Source organism: Rhinopithecus bieti, unplaced genomic scaffold, assembly GCF_001698545.2.
Source record: "Rhinopithecus bieti isolate Rb0 unplaced genomic scaffold, ASM169854v2 scaffold_7681, whole genome shotgun sequence".
Taxonomy (NCBI): Eukaryota; Metazoa; Chordata; class Mammalia; order Primates; family Cercopithecidae; genus Rhinopithecus; species Rhinopithecus bieti.
In genome coordinates this window covers 6,397,377-6,414,350 of record NW_016806571.1, presented here as the reverse complement: position 1 = coordinate 6,414,350, position 16,974 = coordinate 6,397,377, and the positions used below count along the sequence as shown (strand labels likewise).

General features: G+C 50.1%; 1 protein-coding gene across 2 annotated transcripts in view; it reads right to left on the bottom strand.

The window, feature by feature from the left end:
- The window catches only part of PLB1 (phospholipase B1), a 149,649-nt gene that overhangs the window by 30,299 nt on the left and 102,376 nt on the right, over nucleotides 1–16,974 (bottom strand). For both annotated transcript variants that reach the window (XM_017877010.1, XM_017877011.1), the window contains exons 34-43: nucleotides 15,952–15,995; nucleotides 15,231–15,339; nucleotides 13,119–13,170; nucleotides 12,647–12,727; nucleotides 12,028–12,093; nucleotides 11,089–11,189; nucleotides 10,015–10,096; nucleotides 9,315–9,419; nucleotides 8,123–8,218; nucleotides 7,503–7,574 (exon numbers count right to left, since the gene is read on the bottom strand). In XM_017877010.1, the coding sequence (XP_017732499.1) occupies nucleotides 7,503–7,574; nucleotides 8,123–8,218; nucleotides 9,315–9,419; nucleotides 10,015–10,096; nucleotides 11,089–11,189; nucleotides 12,028–12,093; nucleotides 12,647–12,727; nucleotides 13,119–13,170; nucleotides 15,231–15,339; nucleotides 15,952–15,995 (808 nt within the window). The remainder of the gene's footprint in view (nucleotides 1–7,502; nucleotides 7,575–8,122; nucleotides 8,219–9,314; nucleotides 9,420–10,014; nucleotides 10,097–11,088; nucleotides 11,190–12,027; nucleotides 12,094–12,646; nucleotides 12,728–13,118; nucleotides 13,171–15,230; nucleotides 15,340–15,951; nucleotides 15,996–16,974) is intronic.

Sequence of the window (16,974 nt, the reverse complement as noted above, 5' to 3'; positions counted from 1 at the left end):
CAGCTCCCTAATCCTCAGACCTATCTATTTTCTTGGCTTTGTAATTTCTCTAGCAAGGGATTCATGTTTCAGCATTTTTTTTTCTCTTCCAGAAAGTATTATGATTATCAATATATTTGAATATCTGTTATGTTTTTTCTTTCTGCCTCCTTTGAATTATATGTCTCATCCTCTTTAGGTTGGGTTCCTGTATCTTAGTCATTTTTTTTTTTTTGTAAAACATCCTCTACTTACCTATCTGTTTCACAATCAGTTTTCACACAAGCCCAGTCAAGAACCCAAGTCCACCCAGTTGCAGGTAAGGGGTTAATTAAAGAAGGAAGAAGGAAGCAGACAAAGGAGAAATGGGGAGAAAGCTAATGAGAAAACATAAAAATGACAGGGAAGCAAGATCAAGTTGATAAGACTGAGATCAGGAAACACCAACTGGGCCCAGGGCTATGAAGACTCCCACAAAATGTGCTCAGTGGAGTAGTAAGCCCATGGTCTGAAAATTTGGGAATAAAATGGGAACAAGCAGAACAAACCAGGCTGGCACTGTGGCTCATGCCTGTATTCCCAGCGTTTGGGGAGGCCAGGGTAGGAGGACTGCTTGGGGCCAAGAGTTTACTACCAGCTTGGGAAACATAGCAAGACCCCATCTCTACAAAAAATTACAAAAATAAATTAGCTCAACATGGTGGCATGTGCCTGTAGTCCTAGCTACTCAAGAGGCTGGGGCAGAAGGACTGCTTGAACCCAGGAGTTTGTGGTTACAGTGAGCTATAATTGTGCCGGTGTACTCCAGCCTGGGCAACAGAGTGAGATTCTGTTTCAATTAAAAAAAAAAATTTAGGCTGGGTGCAGTGGCTCACACCTGTAACCCCAGCACTTTGGGAGGCCAAGGGGGGTTGATCACATGAGGCCAGGAGTTCGAGACCAGGCTGGACAACATGGTGAAACCCTGTCTCTACTAAAAATACAAAAAAAAAAAAAAAAAAAAAATTAGCTAGGTGTGGTGGTACACATCTGTAATCCCAGCTACTTGAGAGATTGAGGCATGAGAATTATTTGAACCTGGGAGGCAGGGGTTGCAGTAAGCTGATATCGTACCAGTGCACTCCAGCCTGGGTGACAGAGCACGACTCTGTTTCAAAAAAAAGGAAAGGGAAAACCAGAATGTTGGACAAGTGATCTTGTCTCATACCTGACCACATGTACACAACCATATTCTTGCCTGGCATTGTAGGTGACTGACTTTGCACCCCCCAACTGCCCCACTTTACAGATGAGCAGAAGCTGAGCCTGAGTGAGGAAGGGACTGCTTCCAGGTTAGGGAACAAGTGATGAATGCCCAACTGGGGCCAGAGCTGACCGGACAGGCCTCTTGCCTGGTTCCATTCCTCACACTGGAGGTCAGGCCAACAAAAACCCTGTTGGTCAGACAGCGGGAAAGGAAGAGAAGGACTCAGCAGAGACTGGAAGGACAGAGTCCACCCACACAGAGCTCTCAGCCCCCAGCTCAGATCCTGGTTCCCTGAGGCACCTGACAAGTCTTCCCTTTCCTCTGGTCTCAGCATTCCTGTCTGAAACAGGGGCTGGTAACGGATATCCTTTCTTTTTTCTTTTTTCTTTTTTTTTTTTTGAGACAGAGTCTTGCTCTGTCGCCCAGGCTGGAGTGCAGTGGCGCGATCTCTGCCTCCTGGGTTCACACCACTCTCCTGCCTCAGCCTCCCGAGTAGCTGGGACTATAGGCACCTGCCACCACACCCGGCTATTATTATTATTATTTATTTTTTGTATTTTTAGTAGAGACGGGGGTTTCACGTTAGCCAGGATAGTCTCGATCTCCTGACCTCGTGATCCGCCTGCCTTAGCCTCCCAAAGTGCTGGGATTACAGACATGAGCCACCATGCCCGGCCCCTGACATCCTTTCAAGGAGAGGTACTCAGGGCCAAGTGGGAGAAGTGAGCCCTGGACCACCTACAACAGCATAAGACAGAAGAGGGCTTATGGTGACAGGTCCATATAGCTACTTGGGCTTGTCTTGGGTTAACAGTAAGCATTCCCTCAGCGTTCACCAACAGAGAGGGTGATCTGGGAGCATTCTATAAATAACTGACCCATGCTGGTTGAGCAGCTGAAGTGTTAGAGAGCGTTTCTAGGTGCCAGGATGAGGGGAGGAGAGAAAGAGACAACTGGCTCAGATGGGGAGACAGACTTGAGAAGCTGAGGCAGTGAAGCATCAGAGAACGGCGTGGCCAGTCAGTGCAGCACCTGCTGAGGAACTGTGGCAAGATTTGGAGATGTAGGGTCCTCAGAGACAAGACTCAGTGGCATTCTCCCTGCACTTCAAAGGAGCCCAGACTGGGCTTCGAGTCCAGCGGCTGGAGCCAGTCCTACCGTGACCAGCATGGGAGGCACTGAGGGAAAGACAAACCCGACCTTTTTGGAAGTGCTGTGAGTGCAACTGGAGAATGTGTTTCATTGAATCTGTTTGATCACAAGATCTACAGGTTGGGGAAAAGGAGGCAGAGCTAGAGGGCCAGAGGTCAAGGAGACACTAGAATGTGTTACAGACTGAGGCCATGGCAAGAACAGTAACAGCCCAGGGTTGTGGCGGGTGCCTCAGGGCTTTCTCCCCACTCCCCTTCTTTTCTTTTTTTTCCCAACTCCTATGTCCCTGTCTAATGGGTTTTTATTGGGTTTTATTGGGCTTGTTTTTAGCTGGGTTTATTGATCATTGACCACTTGGTACATGCATGAGTCAGAGTGGTTTAAAGCCTGGAGCCAAGCAGATGACATGAAAGACGGGTTCGATGGAGCCTGACTGGCTCTTGAAGGCTAGGTTTGGAGCCCCCGTGAGTAAAAGGGGGGTCAACTGAATGGTAGCGCAAGGAACTGGTCTAGTAGTTCCAGCCATGCAAAGATGGTGTGGGCTGCCTGGGGAGGCAGAGCCCAGACAGCCTCCTGATGTGAGTCAGCAATGTGAATCAGTGGCTGCGGGACAAGGCCATTAACATCCTGGCTGCATTGCTAGGTGTAACGTTCCACAGGGAAGGAGGCGTGATTTTCTTCTCTTCTGTGCTGGTTGGATGAAACCAGATGTACAGTCGCCACCTTACAGGGGGCCACATTCCAAGGAGAAATCCCCATATGAGGCAGGGGTTGGCAGCCATGTGTGCAATGAGTGGTTGGAGCTGAGAAGACTCTCAGGTGGGTGGTGGCAGGCAGAGGCAGGAGGACTTGATGGTGTTTCATGGGATGTCCTATGAGGTTTTCTTTTTTTTTTCTTTTATTTTTGAGACGGAGTCTCGCTCTGTCGCCTGGGCTGGAGTGCAGTGGCCGGATCTCAGCTCACTGCAAGCTCCGCCTCCCGGGTTCACGCCATTCTCCTGCCTCAGCCTCCCGAGTAGCTGGGACTACAGGCGCCCGCCACCTCGCCCGGCTAGTTTTTTGTATTTTTTAGTGGAGACGGGGTTTCACCGTGTTAGCCAGGATGGTCTCGATCTCCTGACCTCGTGATCTGCCCGTCTCAGCCTCCCAAGCTGGGATTACAGGCTTGAGCCACCGCGCCCGGCCCCTATGAGGTTTTCCATCCCATTCCATTCAAAAAGTGCTAGCACCGGGTGTGGTGGTTCACACCTGTAATCCCAGCACTTTGGGAGGCCAATGTGGGAAGATTGCTTGAGCTCAGGAGTTTGAGACCAGCCTGGGCAATAGAGTGAGACCCCATCACTATTAATTAAAAAAAAAAAAAGTGCTGGTTCCTACCTACACTGATTTCAGGTGGTTTGAAAGCTCACCTTAAGAAAGTGTGAACATTTGGGGATGGAGAACATTAGGACAAATACCTAATGCATGCACAGCTTAAAATCTAGATGACAGGTTGATATGTACAGCAAACCACCATGGCACATGTATACCTCTGTAACAAACCTGCACCTTCTGCACATGTATCCTGGAACTTAAAGTAAAATATATTAAAAAAAAAAAAAAACTGTGAACATTTAAGCAGAGGTCATAGGGTGTCTTGGGAGGGATGTGGTAGAAGAATTCCATTATTCTCTGAGAGATTGCATCCACAGAAGTCTAAGGCCCTCCCCACTGAGAACCTAAGATTACGTAAGTCTATTGTTTCATGGTGGGAAGGTGGGACTAGTTAGCCTTTAACGTGCAAAGTGATGAGGATCTGAGCCCCTGCAGTGGCAGTGGGAATGGGAAGAGGGACAGGTGGGAAGAATCCTATTAGATTCTGGAGGACTGGTAAGAATCCTGTTGGATAGGGTCCCTGACATTTCATGCCTGCAGAACTTGAAAACTCCAATGACACTGACAGAAATAGAGAAATCCTAAGGAGCAGAGAGTTTGGGAAGACAAAGAATTAGTTCCTATTTAGACACTCCTTGCTCAGAAAATTATTTTTTGAATGAATGTGAAGCTTGAGATGGATGGTGGTGGGGTCATGGCAGGATTAGATTTAGAAGCTCTGAGCATCAAAAAGATAACAATGTCACTTAATGTAATTCAATACAAAAACACTGCTATACAGCAAACTAAATTCAAGGGAATTTGACAGACTTCTGCTTTTTCTTACGAGAAAAGACAGGGTGTAATACATGAACTTATTTCAGCGCCCCTCCTGCTTGATCACACATTAATCTGCCTTTTGGGTAGCCTTATACCATATACAGCATCCAAGGAGAAATGTATTTTAAAGGTCGGAAATAGAGGATTGGAGTTCGGGAAAGAAGATATGAAGACACAGATTGAGAGACTGAGGAATCCAGCACAAAGAAATTTCACAGGAAATCCTGAAAATGGATGTCTCAGAGTGAAAGGATGTGGAGACAGAGAAAAGAAAACAGAGGCCAGGCACAGCAGCTCACACCTGTAATCCCAGCTCTTTGGAAGGCTGAGGCTGGTAGATTACTTGAGTCCAGAGTTCAAAACCAGCCTGAGCAACATGGCAAGACCCCACCTCTACCAAAATAAACAAACAAACAAACCAAAATTAGCTGGGCATGGTGGTGCATGCCTGCAGTCCCAGCTACTCAGGAGGCTGAGGTGGGAGGATGGCTTGAGTCCAGGAGTTCAAGGCTGCAGTGAGCTGTGATTGTTCCACTCACTTCAGCCTGGGAGACTGAGCAAGACCCTGTTTCAAAAAGTGAGTGAAAAAGGAAAGAAAACAGAATGGAGACATGAAAATTGGAGAATATCTACATTTTCAAGACTGGTGAAAGGGAACAGGAGGGTCGTTAAAGGCAGCAACCAGAAGACCAGAAAAATAAAGGCAATTTAGTGTCCACAAACCCAGGAAGGAGTGAATTTCAAGGGGGAGGTGGTGACCTTTGACAAGGGCTTCAGAGAGGTCAAGAAGAATGAAAGCTAAAAAAAAGGACCAGGCATTCAGCCAGCTGCCCTGGGGTTAGGAAGGGACTGGGCAGAAAGCCCATTAAGGCAGAGTATAGGCTCAGTCCACAGAATGGTTAGTCAAAAGTTGGCTGTAAAAGGACTGTCCAACTTGAAAGTACAACAGAAATCCACGGTATGCTGTTAAGTCACCCTACCTGGCTCGCAGAGTGTATGAGCAGTTAGACTGGGGATGGGAGGAGGCTGAGAAAGCTCATGCTCACAGCCATCTCGGCCTCCTGCCTCCCGCCCCCCACTGCGTCCTGCCTGTCGCCTGTTGCCTCTATGTTTAGATACATCTAGGACAAAAATATGTGCTGCCTGGCCCCTGTCAGCTCACACTGAGATGCTGGTGGACTTTTATATCACTCCAAGGCACATGGGAGGGAGCAGATGGGACCCGAGGAATGCAGAATGCTCAGAACGCAGTGAAGTTGGGCTGGCCAACAGATGGACCCTTTCAGAACGAGCTCCAAGGTTGCTTAGCAACACCTTTACCCGGGCTGGGCTTCTACTGGTTCCACGAGGCTGGATCTGCTCACCTCTGCAAATCAGTGCAGTGGCTCCATCAGGCTCTAGATGGGAGGCGCTGAGCCCACTGTGCTTAAGATGCTGCTGGGTGGAGCAGCCTCCTTTTGGGGGTCTCTGCCTGATCTGGGGCAGAGCCTGGAAGCATTGCCTTGAAGCCCACGGTGACAGGGCTCTCCCTGACCCAGGGCTTAGGCTCCAACTCAGTACTCAATACACGTTTGTTGAAAGAAAGAGCAAATGATGGCTTCTTTTGTTATGTAATGGAAGGGGAGTGGACAGTTTGGAAAGGGCGCTCCATGGCTGATATTCAGTATGGCTACAGGGTTGGCAAAATATTGAAATACCTACAGTATGGCTTATTGTGGGTATTTCTGAGTCCCCAAATGCCCCCACTACCCACGTTCCCTGCCTTCTCCCCTAGAACCCCCAGGCATTCTTAGGAAAGCAGTTAAAGAGTTTACACCTGGCACTGTAGGGGCCTTTAAGGTTTTGCTCCAGGCCTTTGGCCAGCATCTGACCACCTGGACTAGAGGCATCTGTGTTGCGCTAGTTGTTGCAGAATCTGACAATCTCCTTAGCTCCAAGCACAAGACCCAGCAACTGAGCCCTCTGCTACGACTATCTTCACTTCCCATCCCTTCTTCCTGCCATTCTTGCTCTCCTGATGGCACACGAGACTGAGCCTGAGCCCAAGACTGGGGTAGGGCAGGCAGCCGACAGGGAGCAGGCAGTGAACAGGGGTGCCCACTCTCTCAGGATTCCCAGCAGACACACGGGGGAGCTGCAGGTCCATTCCCCAGCAGGGAGGGTGGGATAGGGTGGTGTGGCCAACCTAGGAGGGAAACCCAGCCTCCCAGATTGGGTCAGGCTTTCTGCTTTTATTGCTGCTGAGAGCTCTCTGGTCTTGGCCTTATTTGGTTAAAAAGCCATAAGACAGGGCCTAGAAACAGGAGCTGAAGACAATGTGGCTGAGAACCTGCCCCCACTCCAGGCCTGAAGTCAAGCTGAACAACCACTTACAGATTCCTCCTTAAAAGGAGCCTGCAGCTGCTGTGTCCTTGTAGGTCCACCCTCGTCCCTCCTCCATACAGCTCTGGGCTCTGCCCTTTGCTGCTCTCCTCTGTGATCCTTTCCTTGTGGAATCTCCCTAATCCCAGCTCTCCTGTCTCCAGCCACAGCTCCTGAGCCTGCCGGGGTCCTGCCTGGGCCCTCTAGCCTGTAGTCAGACTTTTTCATCTGCCCCAAACACCGCTGCTAAAAGAAGCTTTCCTGCCATTTTCCTGGCATCCAGATTGCCTCTCTCAAGAGCCCACTTTTCTCACCAGGATCCCCTCCTTCTGCTGGGGCCTGGGCCTCCTCTCCCTGCTGCGTCTCCTGTTCCCAATGGCGGCTGCACTCTTGTCTCCCCTCTCGCCTCCCCTGTCCATTCTCATGGACTCCCCTCCATCCTCCAAATCTCTCAGGCGTCAGTAAGGGGGCGAGATGGGTGCTGAGGAAGCTGGGGTGGAAGACGAAGTGGGTAGGGCGAACTGTGTGCCCTGGTTTGTGGAGGGGAGCCAGGCAGGTCCTCCCCTCTTACCTGAGTGGGGCAGGTGATGGGGATCTCTGCTCTCAGGTCCAGGGTCTCTGTTTTGCTTCCAAGTGGTTCAAGCTGATCAGGGAAGAAAAGAGAGACATGGGTGTAGTGGTTTGTTTCCATGGAAGTGAGCATTCCCTGGCAGCATCCTGCAGTGGGGAAAGCTCAGAACTCAATTTCAGGGGGGCTTGGCTCCCGCTTCTGGCTCTGCCAGTTGCCAGCCGTGGGGTTTTGGGCCAGTCGCTTTGCTTCTCTGGGAGTAGCCTCCTCGGAGACTCGTCACGCTTCTCTAGCAGGGATGTGGAGAGCCATAAATGAGATAACATGGCTTAAACTGCCTGACATGGTGGCTGGCACACAGGGAAAGTTGAATGAACGTGGGGTTTTTGGCTTGCGTTTCTGTAGAGAGGCCCCTCCTCAGAGTTCAAAGCTCTGAGGAGAGGGTGCAGCCGAGCTCAGGCCGAGCAGGCTCTTAAGGACTCCACATTTCCAGCCGCATAGACGTCTACAGATGTGCCAGCCACTGACCCCTCAGCCTCACTTGCAAGGCTCCATTCTGTAGGGGCTGGTGCTGTGCCCTAGACTAGAACCCCAGGGAACAAGGGACACCCCACTTATTTTACCATATTGGCCCAAAGGGCTCTGGCGAGCTGGGAGTGGAATTTCTGACTTGGGTGGATGCAGTCTGGGGCGAAGAAGGACGTATCTGGGAGCCCATCCTGAAAGAGACCAACATACCCCCTCAAGATCCTATTGCTTCAGAGGGAGCCACCACCAGCGGGCCTGGCCCCTGGGACTGACCACTCCACACCTTCCTTCCCCTGGAGTGCTCCAGATCACCAGCCCCTACAGGGCCCTCTTACCTTAAGAGAGAGATGAGGGTGAGCCCACAAATAATAGTTTCGGGTAACCCCAACCCCTAACCTTCCTTTTTGACCCTATAAGTGCCCCTTGTTTAATTAGAAAAGTGTCATTTATTTTGGGGCACATTCATGTGATGCCTGAGGCCATGCCATGGATGAAGGAGTGAGATCCTGGTCCTGCAGAGAGTCTTGGTCAGCCAGATGGGAAAAGCGACTTCCCAGCTTTTGGTCTGCTGGTCCTGGTGGTATTGGTGGGGAGAATGGAACAAAGCCTTGGGGAAGGCCTGCGTAGCTGGGTCCCCTGACACCAGCCTCTTCATCTGGAGGTGCTGGGGGTGCATAGAGCTGCTCTCCTTCCCACTTCTCTCCAGTTAGGTGAGCCTCTTGGGATGGCAACCCAGGGGAACAGACCTCAGTCCTCACTGGGTCCACTCACAGATCTCTTCTGTTCAGAGTGGAAGTGCCAGGCAAAGGGCATGGCCCGGGTAGAAACAGAGAACCCCCAGAATGCTCCCTTATAACCGCAGTGCTGCACATGAGAGAGACCATGTGTGTGGCAGAAAGTTAGTCATCTGGAGCTGGCTGTGTTCGTGTCGGCCTCCCTGTCCCTTATTTCCTAAATGATCTTAGGAAGGAAGCGCCACGTCTCTACACCTGTGTTCCATGCGGATGATCACACTCATTTCCAAAGACAGATGTGACCATTTTATTTACGGAAAGCACAGTGCCTGGCACTAGTAGGTGCTCAACACAATGGAGGCTGTTACAGGGGTCATGGGAGCCTCACACATACGGATACGGCTCAGGCATTCAGGGAGCCTGCACCTGCCAGCACAGCCCCTGGAAAGCTGTGTCTTTCCCATTTTATGCACACGCTCATGGAAGCAACTGGCATTTCTGCCTTGAATTTCTTCCTCTAAAAGAGCACCATGGGTGAGGGCAGGGGACATACCGCCAGGACGGGGAGCTGGACGTTCTGGAAGAAGGGCTGCAGCACCACAGAAAAGTCCTCCCGTGTGTCATAGCGGCCTGACTCCACCAGCTCACGCATGCTGCTCTGGGGACACACGCACAGGGTCTTCAGCACAGGCCCTGGGTGGGCCCAGGGCCCAGTGAGGCAAGAGCAGGGGTGATGGGCAGCCCATCTCCCTAGATGAAGGGGCCGACTCAGCCTTTCCCTTGAGAACACAAATGCACCTGATGGCACGTCCCTTTCGAGAATTTGGAAACAGGTTGGGTCACCTTTCTGCACTGATTGTAAGTAGACTACTGTCTCTGAAGGGCTAGGCAGGAAGTCCCAAAAGGGATAAAAACCTGGGAAGACCCTCCAGGGGCTCGGCACCTGCCTTTGGAGTAGGAGTGTGGGGGAGGGAAGGGGGGGCCTCATGAGGCATCCAGGGCTACAGGCCAGGAGTTGGGGTTAAGCCCTCAAGGGTAGCTGGGCCATGAGGGCTTTCCCACCTGGATCCTACTGGGATGATTCCAACCAGGGGGCCTGAGACACCACAGTGACGCGAGACAGAGGAAGGGAACCAGGGTGCTCCCCGTCTCCCCGCAAGCCCTGACCAGCCCTTCCTTCCCTGGGGGCTCTGGGCTGTGTGTCAGAGTGAGCGTGGGGGAGAGGACACAGGATGGTCTCTTCTTGGTCTTACCTGGTAGGCTCGGCTGAAGGACTCCAGCCTGGCCAGCTCTTGGGAGTTCTCCCGCAGGGTCAGAACGCAGTTACACAAAACGCTGCACAAAGATGGGGAGGCAGGAGGTCCCAGAGCCTAGGCTTCCATCAGGTGCTGGTTCTGATTGCCCAGGTTCAGGGGAGGGGTGGAGAGGCTCCCTCCCACCCTGGTTTAGGAGCACTGAAGTCTTGAGCTCTGGCACACATGCTCAGGGGCAGGCTTCAGGCCTGACAGGGGCATTGGAGAAAGCCCAAGGGAGGGAGCCGGTGTGGGAATGAGGACCCTCTAAACCAACAGAGCACAAGTGTTGGACTGCAGGTGCTGGGCCTGCAACTGATTACTCAGCTGAGCAAATGAATTTGGGCAGTGAAAATTTAGTGTTTAATTAAAAAGAAAATGCATCCTCTGGTGTTGGAGCTGGTATTTTTGGGCCTCTGATGCTATGCCCTAGACCTCTCCTTCATTCACGTAAGTGCCCTTTTCACACCCATCACATCTACTTAAAAGAGAGATTTCTAAAGCACTTGAAACAATGCCCAGTACACAGGAAGTTCTGTGAGATTTGCTAAGTAAATAGATGTGTAAGATACAAAGAACAATAAAACACACACCCATGTACTTATGGCCCAGTTTAAGAAACAAAACATCCCAGTTTGAAACTCCCTGTGTCCCTCCTAATTCTCTTCTTCCCCTGAAGGTAACTGAGTTGCTCGTACCTTTTCCTTGCTTTCTGTTACAGTTTGACCACACATGTCTACATCCCTAACCACTGCCCATGTTCAGTCTGGGCTATCCTGTCTCTCAGACACCAGCCTCTGTCCCAACTTTGATCCCTCCCCTCTGTGGCTGTCTGCCAGGCACCTTGAGGTTGGGTAACAGGGGAGTCATGGCTCCAGTCTCCCGGAAGGGGGTTGTTCTGGCAGGAGTCATCCTTTACAGACTTGGACACATGGATAGACCAAGTCACAAAGACCCTGAGGCAGCACCACTGCCTGTGGGCCAGACCAGGAGGTGAGGGCATCTCCAGTGTGGGGACAGCCAGGACCTGCCTACCTGGCCTGCTGCACTGGGCACTTGTCCGAGTTTCCCAGGAACACCTGCCGCATGACACTGGGGTTCAAGAAATCCACGAGGTTGACCAGGGCTCTGGGCACCTAAGGGAAAAGCTGCGGATGAGAGGGGGGCTCCGGGAGCTTCTTCCTGGGGCTGTCTCAGGGCCCTGAGGAATGGGTTCCTTTAGCAATCCAGCTTGGTCTTTCTGGAGTTGAGTTCCGAGGAGTCTATACAGGTCTACCTTGTAGGGTCTTACAGGCCGTACATCACACAACTCCATGGGTGCCACCCAAAGGGGCTGCAGCAGCAATGGCACCTCCTGGAGTGGGACAATAAAGGCTAAGAGATCATCTCTGTTTGGCCATCATGTAATGAGCCCAGATACATTAGAATTACCTTCGGTGAGATAGGCGACCTGTTCCCTCCAGCCCAACCTGGCCTAACTCTGCTGAGTAGGCACGCAGGCTCAGCCCGCCAGGGCAGCATCTGGTGGTCAGAGTGCCCTGTGTCAGGCAGCCAGGGCAGCTTGTCCTTGCCAGAGGATGGTGGTGGTGGAGGGGGAATGTGCTGCTGGGTGCAGGACCAGACAGGAGCTTGCTCTAGACCCACCCTGTGGCTCAGAATGCAGTGCCCAGCCTGGGGACCACCTGGCTGCTACCACCAAAAAAATGTCCCAGATAGTAGTGGGGAGACATTAGACAATTCCACCGAGTGTCCCAGGTAGTGGTGGGGGAACAGCCTTCCCTTCTTCAGACCTGGGACCCTTCTGGGCTGATTCCATATAGAATAAGCTTTCCTTGGGGTTCTGAAAATGGAAGGAACCCATGCCCCTGGCTGTCTCCTTTAGAGAAGGGGGTTCTTCTCCCATTCTTTCCCCCCATCCACCTTCACCCTCACCATGCTTGAGCTGTTACCAGCTTGTGGGAGCCCCCTACCCACCTCTCTATGCAGGACATCCAAGGCATCGCGGAGATGGTCAACAAAGTTGGCTGCAGAATACAGATTCTAGAAAGAGACAGGAAGGAGGAAGAGGAGAAATTGATTAGGGTGAGAGGGCAGTGGAGGCAGTTCTCAACTTCCCTTCTGGCTCCAGCCCTGAGGACTTGTTCCCCCTCTAGCCTCCAGCTGTGGCCAGCTCACCACGTCAAAATCTGAGATGAATAGTTGACTACTTGCTGTTGTCAAAGATGGGTCAGCGGGAAGACTAGAACCTTCAGCCAGAGCTTTGGTTCAGGAGCAGAAAGTGGAGACTCCTCCTTCCAATTGCTTGCTACAGTTTCCTCTTTCTGAATTCTCAGGAGTTATAGGAGAGAGGAGTAGAAATACCATATATCTGCCACCTGCTACCTCACCACCTAGGACATGGAGATGGTGCCAAGAACCTGGAGGGTGGTGGGGTAAGAAGAATGTGTGTGTGTGTTGTACATGTATATGTGCAGACATGGGTGTAGCTGGATAATCCTAGGATTGGTTTTAGGAACTGTTCTCAGGGAAGATCTCCAATGCCTACTGGGCAAAGTTAGGAACAACACATAGGCCTGGACCTGGCCCCCATTACCAAATCCGTGCAGTAGTCACATAAATCTCTGCTTCCAATCAGCACTGTGATGACCTTCCAATCTTCATGGAAATTTACTCTCTATATGGAAGGAGGAAAATGCTTGGTAATTTCCAACAAGGAAATGAAAATATCCCTGCCATAGGAAATCCAGTCAATCCTCTATAACATCCTTGCCCACTTGAAATAATGAAATCGGCATCTCTGAACTGAAGGAATTTTAGAGGTTTATTTACAGACCACAGAATCTTAGCATCAGGAGGGATTTTCAGTGTCATTGTGCCCAGCAACAAAGCTCTCCCCACTGACATAATCTCCTCCATAGGACCTCTGTCAGGGGGCTGTCCGACCACTGCTTGAATGTCTCTAATCATATGGGGCTCACTGCTTTTCATGGCAGACAACTTCATTTGAAGACAACTTTAGTGAGTTAGAAAATTAATATTTAGAAATAACCATAAATCTGACTCACATGGTCATCTTTCATCTTCTGCATCAGAGTTTGGACTTGGCTCACAAGATCCCTAAGAAAGAGAGAAAACCCATCCTTCTGTTGAGGAACAGTACCCATAGTTTTCCTCATAGGGGGCCTGAACCAGAGGCTTCTACAGTATCATCCCCACTGCATGAGCTGGCAGAGATCCCGAGGCTCAGAGACCAGGAGCGACTTGCCTCTTCTGGAAAGTTATTAAAACAGATAATCATTTGAAAAGCCAATGATGTGTTTGTTCTGAAGCCGTAGTCAAAGGTACTGCCAATTATATTTGTTACTCATGGTCTCCTTTCTGGGACTCCACATGCAAAAGGGCTTTTACGATTCCATGTGAAGAAACCACTCATCTCTTTTGGAAGACTAGTTTAGATCCTAAAATTAGACCTATGAAACTTTTAGCATGCTTCCTCTTTTCACTCTGGCTGCCAGGAAGCTGAGTTTGATGCTCAAACATAATAACCATAAAAATGTTCATATCGACACAGTTACTTCTTCATTTCCTCCAATGGCTGTGATTTTTCTCGTACATATATATATTTTTTTGTAAACTTGTCTAAATGCTTCTTTCAGAAAGAGGTAGGGAATCACATGTGCTCTACACATGACTGGGTTTATAATTTATGGAAGGTGGCAGGCCTGGTGGGTCATGCCTGTAATCCCAGCACTTTGGGAGGCTAAGGTGGGTGGATTGCTTGAGCCCAGGAGGTTGAGACCACCCTGAGCAACAGGGTGAAACCCTGTCTCTACAAACAATACAAAAAACTTAGCCAGGTATAGTGGTACATGCCTGTAGGCCTAGCTACTAGGGAGGCAGAGGTGGAATGATTGCTTGAGCCTGGGAGGTGAAGGTTGCAGTGAACTGAGATCATGCCAGGGCATTCAGCCTAGGTGACAGAGTGAAATCCCATCTTTGAAAAAAAAAAATGTAGACTGGGTACAGTGGCTCACGCCTGTAATCCAAGTACTTTGGGAGGCTAGGTGTGCGGATCACTTGAGATCAGGAGTTTGAGATCTCCTGATCTCAGCCTGGCCAACATGGTGAAACCCTGTCTCTACTAAAAATACAAAAATTAGCTGGCCATGATGGTAGAAGGCTGTAATCCCAGCTACTGAGGAGGCTGAGGCAGGACAATCACTCCCGGAAGGTGGAGGTTACAGTGAGCAGAGATTGTGCCACTGTACTCCAGCCTGGTTGATGGAATGAGACTCTATCTCAAAAAAAAAAAAAAAAAAAAAAAAATTACAATTTGCGGAAGGAATAGATTTCAGGGACCTGAGCTCCCCACTTCCACTTGTTCAGGGCCCTGTTATAGACCTGGGTGGGATGGATCCATAGCAAGGTGAACTCCCAGGACATGGTGGTGGGACCATCTGTCCCTAGCTGTTTCTATTACCAAGAGTCCTCCCAGGCTGAGGGAGTAGGTCTGGAGGCCACACCCCTCAACCAGAAGGTTGAGCAAGAAGATGACATGTGACAGAGGCTCAGATGGCTGAGCCAGGAGCTGCACAGAGCAAGAAGACCTAGGCTGCTGGGGTCTCTAGGAGCAGGGCAGGGGCCCTTTGGAGACCATCCCAGGAGGCTGGCGGTTGCTCTTCTTTGGGTGCCTCTGGGCTTCTCCATTCCATTTCTTGTTAGCTCCATTATGGGGCTAAGGAGGGGACATGACTCATTACTCCAGATGCCTCTAGGGCCAGAAGGCTTGCCCCATCCATTTGGTTGTCCCTCTCTGATCTTTTTGGGGAATTGCCACTTGTGAGGTTCTGGGGAGAGTGGATCTCTCTAGCACTGTTGTGCTTTGGTGAGTTGTAAACATTGGATAAGGTTAGTCGATTCATCCAGTTATGAGAACATGCTGCACATGAAGGCAAGGTCAGGAGTTGAACCTGTAGGGGCATCACATCTCTCCAAGGCCACAGCCCCTCTAGCCTGTGACAACTTTCGTCACAGGGGCAGCAGGGAAGAGGGTGGCCTGAGCCTCACAAGTGGCTAAGTGCCCCTTTGCACGTAGAGGCCAGCACTATGATCTTAAAGGGTACTATTCGCATTCCACTCCCTACCCTGCAGGCTCCCTCCCTCCCCAAATGCCGTACTCAGCCTTTGCTCCAGGAACAGCTTGATTGAGGAATGCATTCACGTCACTGGCGTCACCCGTGCCCACGGCGTAGCCTGTGAGGTTTCTGTTAAACTCTCGAAGGATATCTGGAAGAGGAGAGGGTGAACAGAATGCAGACGGTTCAGAACAGAAAGCAGGATAGCTTCTCTGGTACCGTGGGACCTAGGACCCCAAAGTGGGCTGTGTTATCATCCTCATGCTTCCTGGGGGAGAGGCAGGGAGGCAGTGTGTGTCCTGGACATAAGCTGGAGCCACCCTAAGTTGAAATGACCTGATGACTATGTGGGCCAGGGTGGCAAGAGCGTCTCACTCTTGTATTAAATTGTATTAATACAATTAAATTACATTAAAATACATTTTTAATACAATTCACAGTGCATTGAAGGGTCACTACCTAATTTGTCTCAGCACCTCCTGGGCCTCTTGGAAAAACCCGAGGCTAAGAATAGTGGGTAACTTGTCCTAGGTCACCTGACAAGCACATTGGAGAGCCAGGGACTGAACCCCGATCTTCAGGCTCTAAATCCAGTGTTTATTCTACCCACCTCGGCTGGTTTTTCATAGCCTCCTGTCTCCTACTTAAATAGTGGGCCACGAGGCAGATGTCATTTGTTCCTTAGCTGGGAGGCACTCTCGGGAAACCAAGCGGCCAGATAGATGGAACAGTAGACAGATTCAAGCCCCTAATGGCTACTTACTAGGTAAGGTGGTCACATTCTCCAGGAAGCCGTCCCCTCCCGAACTGCAGGGCGTGAGCAAGCCAGTGAATGAGAGGGAGAGACAGATTGGTTGAATCAATCTAGAAACTTGACAAAAGAACAGCCCCCACCCTTCTTAGTGCCCATCGGCACCTCTGAGATGGGCCAGACCATCTCTTTGTGTTTGAGGAATTCTGAGAAAAGTTTGAATTCCCTAATATATTGGTTCCCAACCGAACCCAGGATTTGAAGATGAGAGAGCTGTTTCCTTACCAAATCCGGGGGGAGAATGCTTAGCTGAGTATATACTACGTGCCCAGACATGCACTAGATTCCGTTATTTCATGTCTCCCAACAAGCCAATGATGTAGATGTGACTATGTCCATTTCACAGAGGAAGAAAATAAGGTGCACACGGGCTAACTTGCTAAAGGTCACTGAAACCCAACTTGAGCTGGAAGCCTTTGCAAAAGAGATAAAGCTCTTCTCTGCTCAGTAGTCAGGTAAATTCCAATGGAAGGTTCAGAAGAGTGGCCGCTCACTACCTTTCAATGCCCCATCTAATTTTCACTTAATCTAACTTGAAGGTACACCCTGTTTCCTTTTATGCATTTATTAATAAATTGAGTATGACACACAGAAGTAGTATTTCTATTTTAACAAAATCTGATGTTCATATATATGGTATTTACTGTTCTTTTTCTTGTCTCTTTTTCGAATCCCAGCATGTTATTCCAGGCCAGTGGATTTGAAGAACATGGCCTTAGCTTCCAGCCTACCAGCAGAGACTTCTAAGGGACAGGCCATGAGTCATAGTTGTTCTTCATTCATGGAATGCTTGGAATGAAGTAGACTGTTGCATGCCAGAGTAGTCAAGGACTTAAGTCAGAGGCTCTGCAAGCAATTCAGATGGTAGAGAGAAAGCAGATGCCATAAATCTTGTCCTTCTCCTTCACTCAGTTCTTGCTCCCCACCTTTCCATTAGATGTCTGAGCCTAACTTGCTCAGTGGATGGGCATTTGT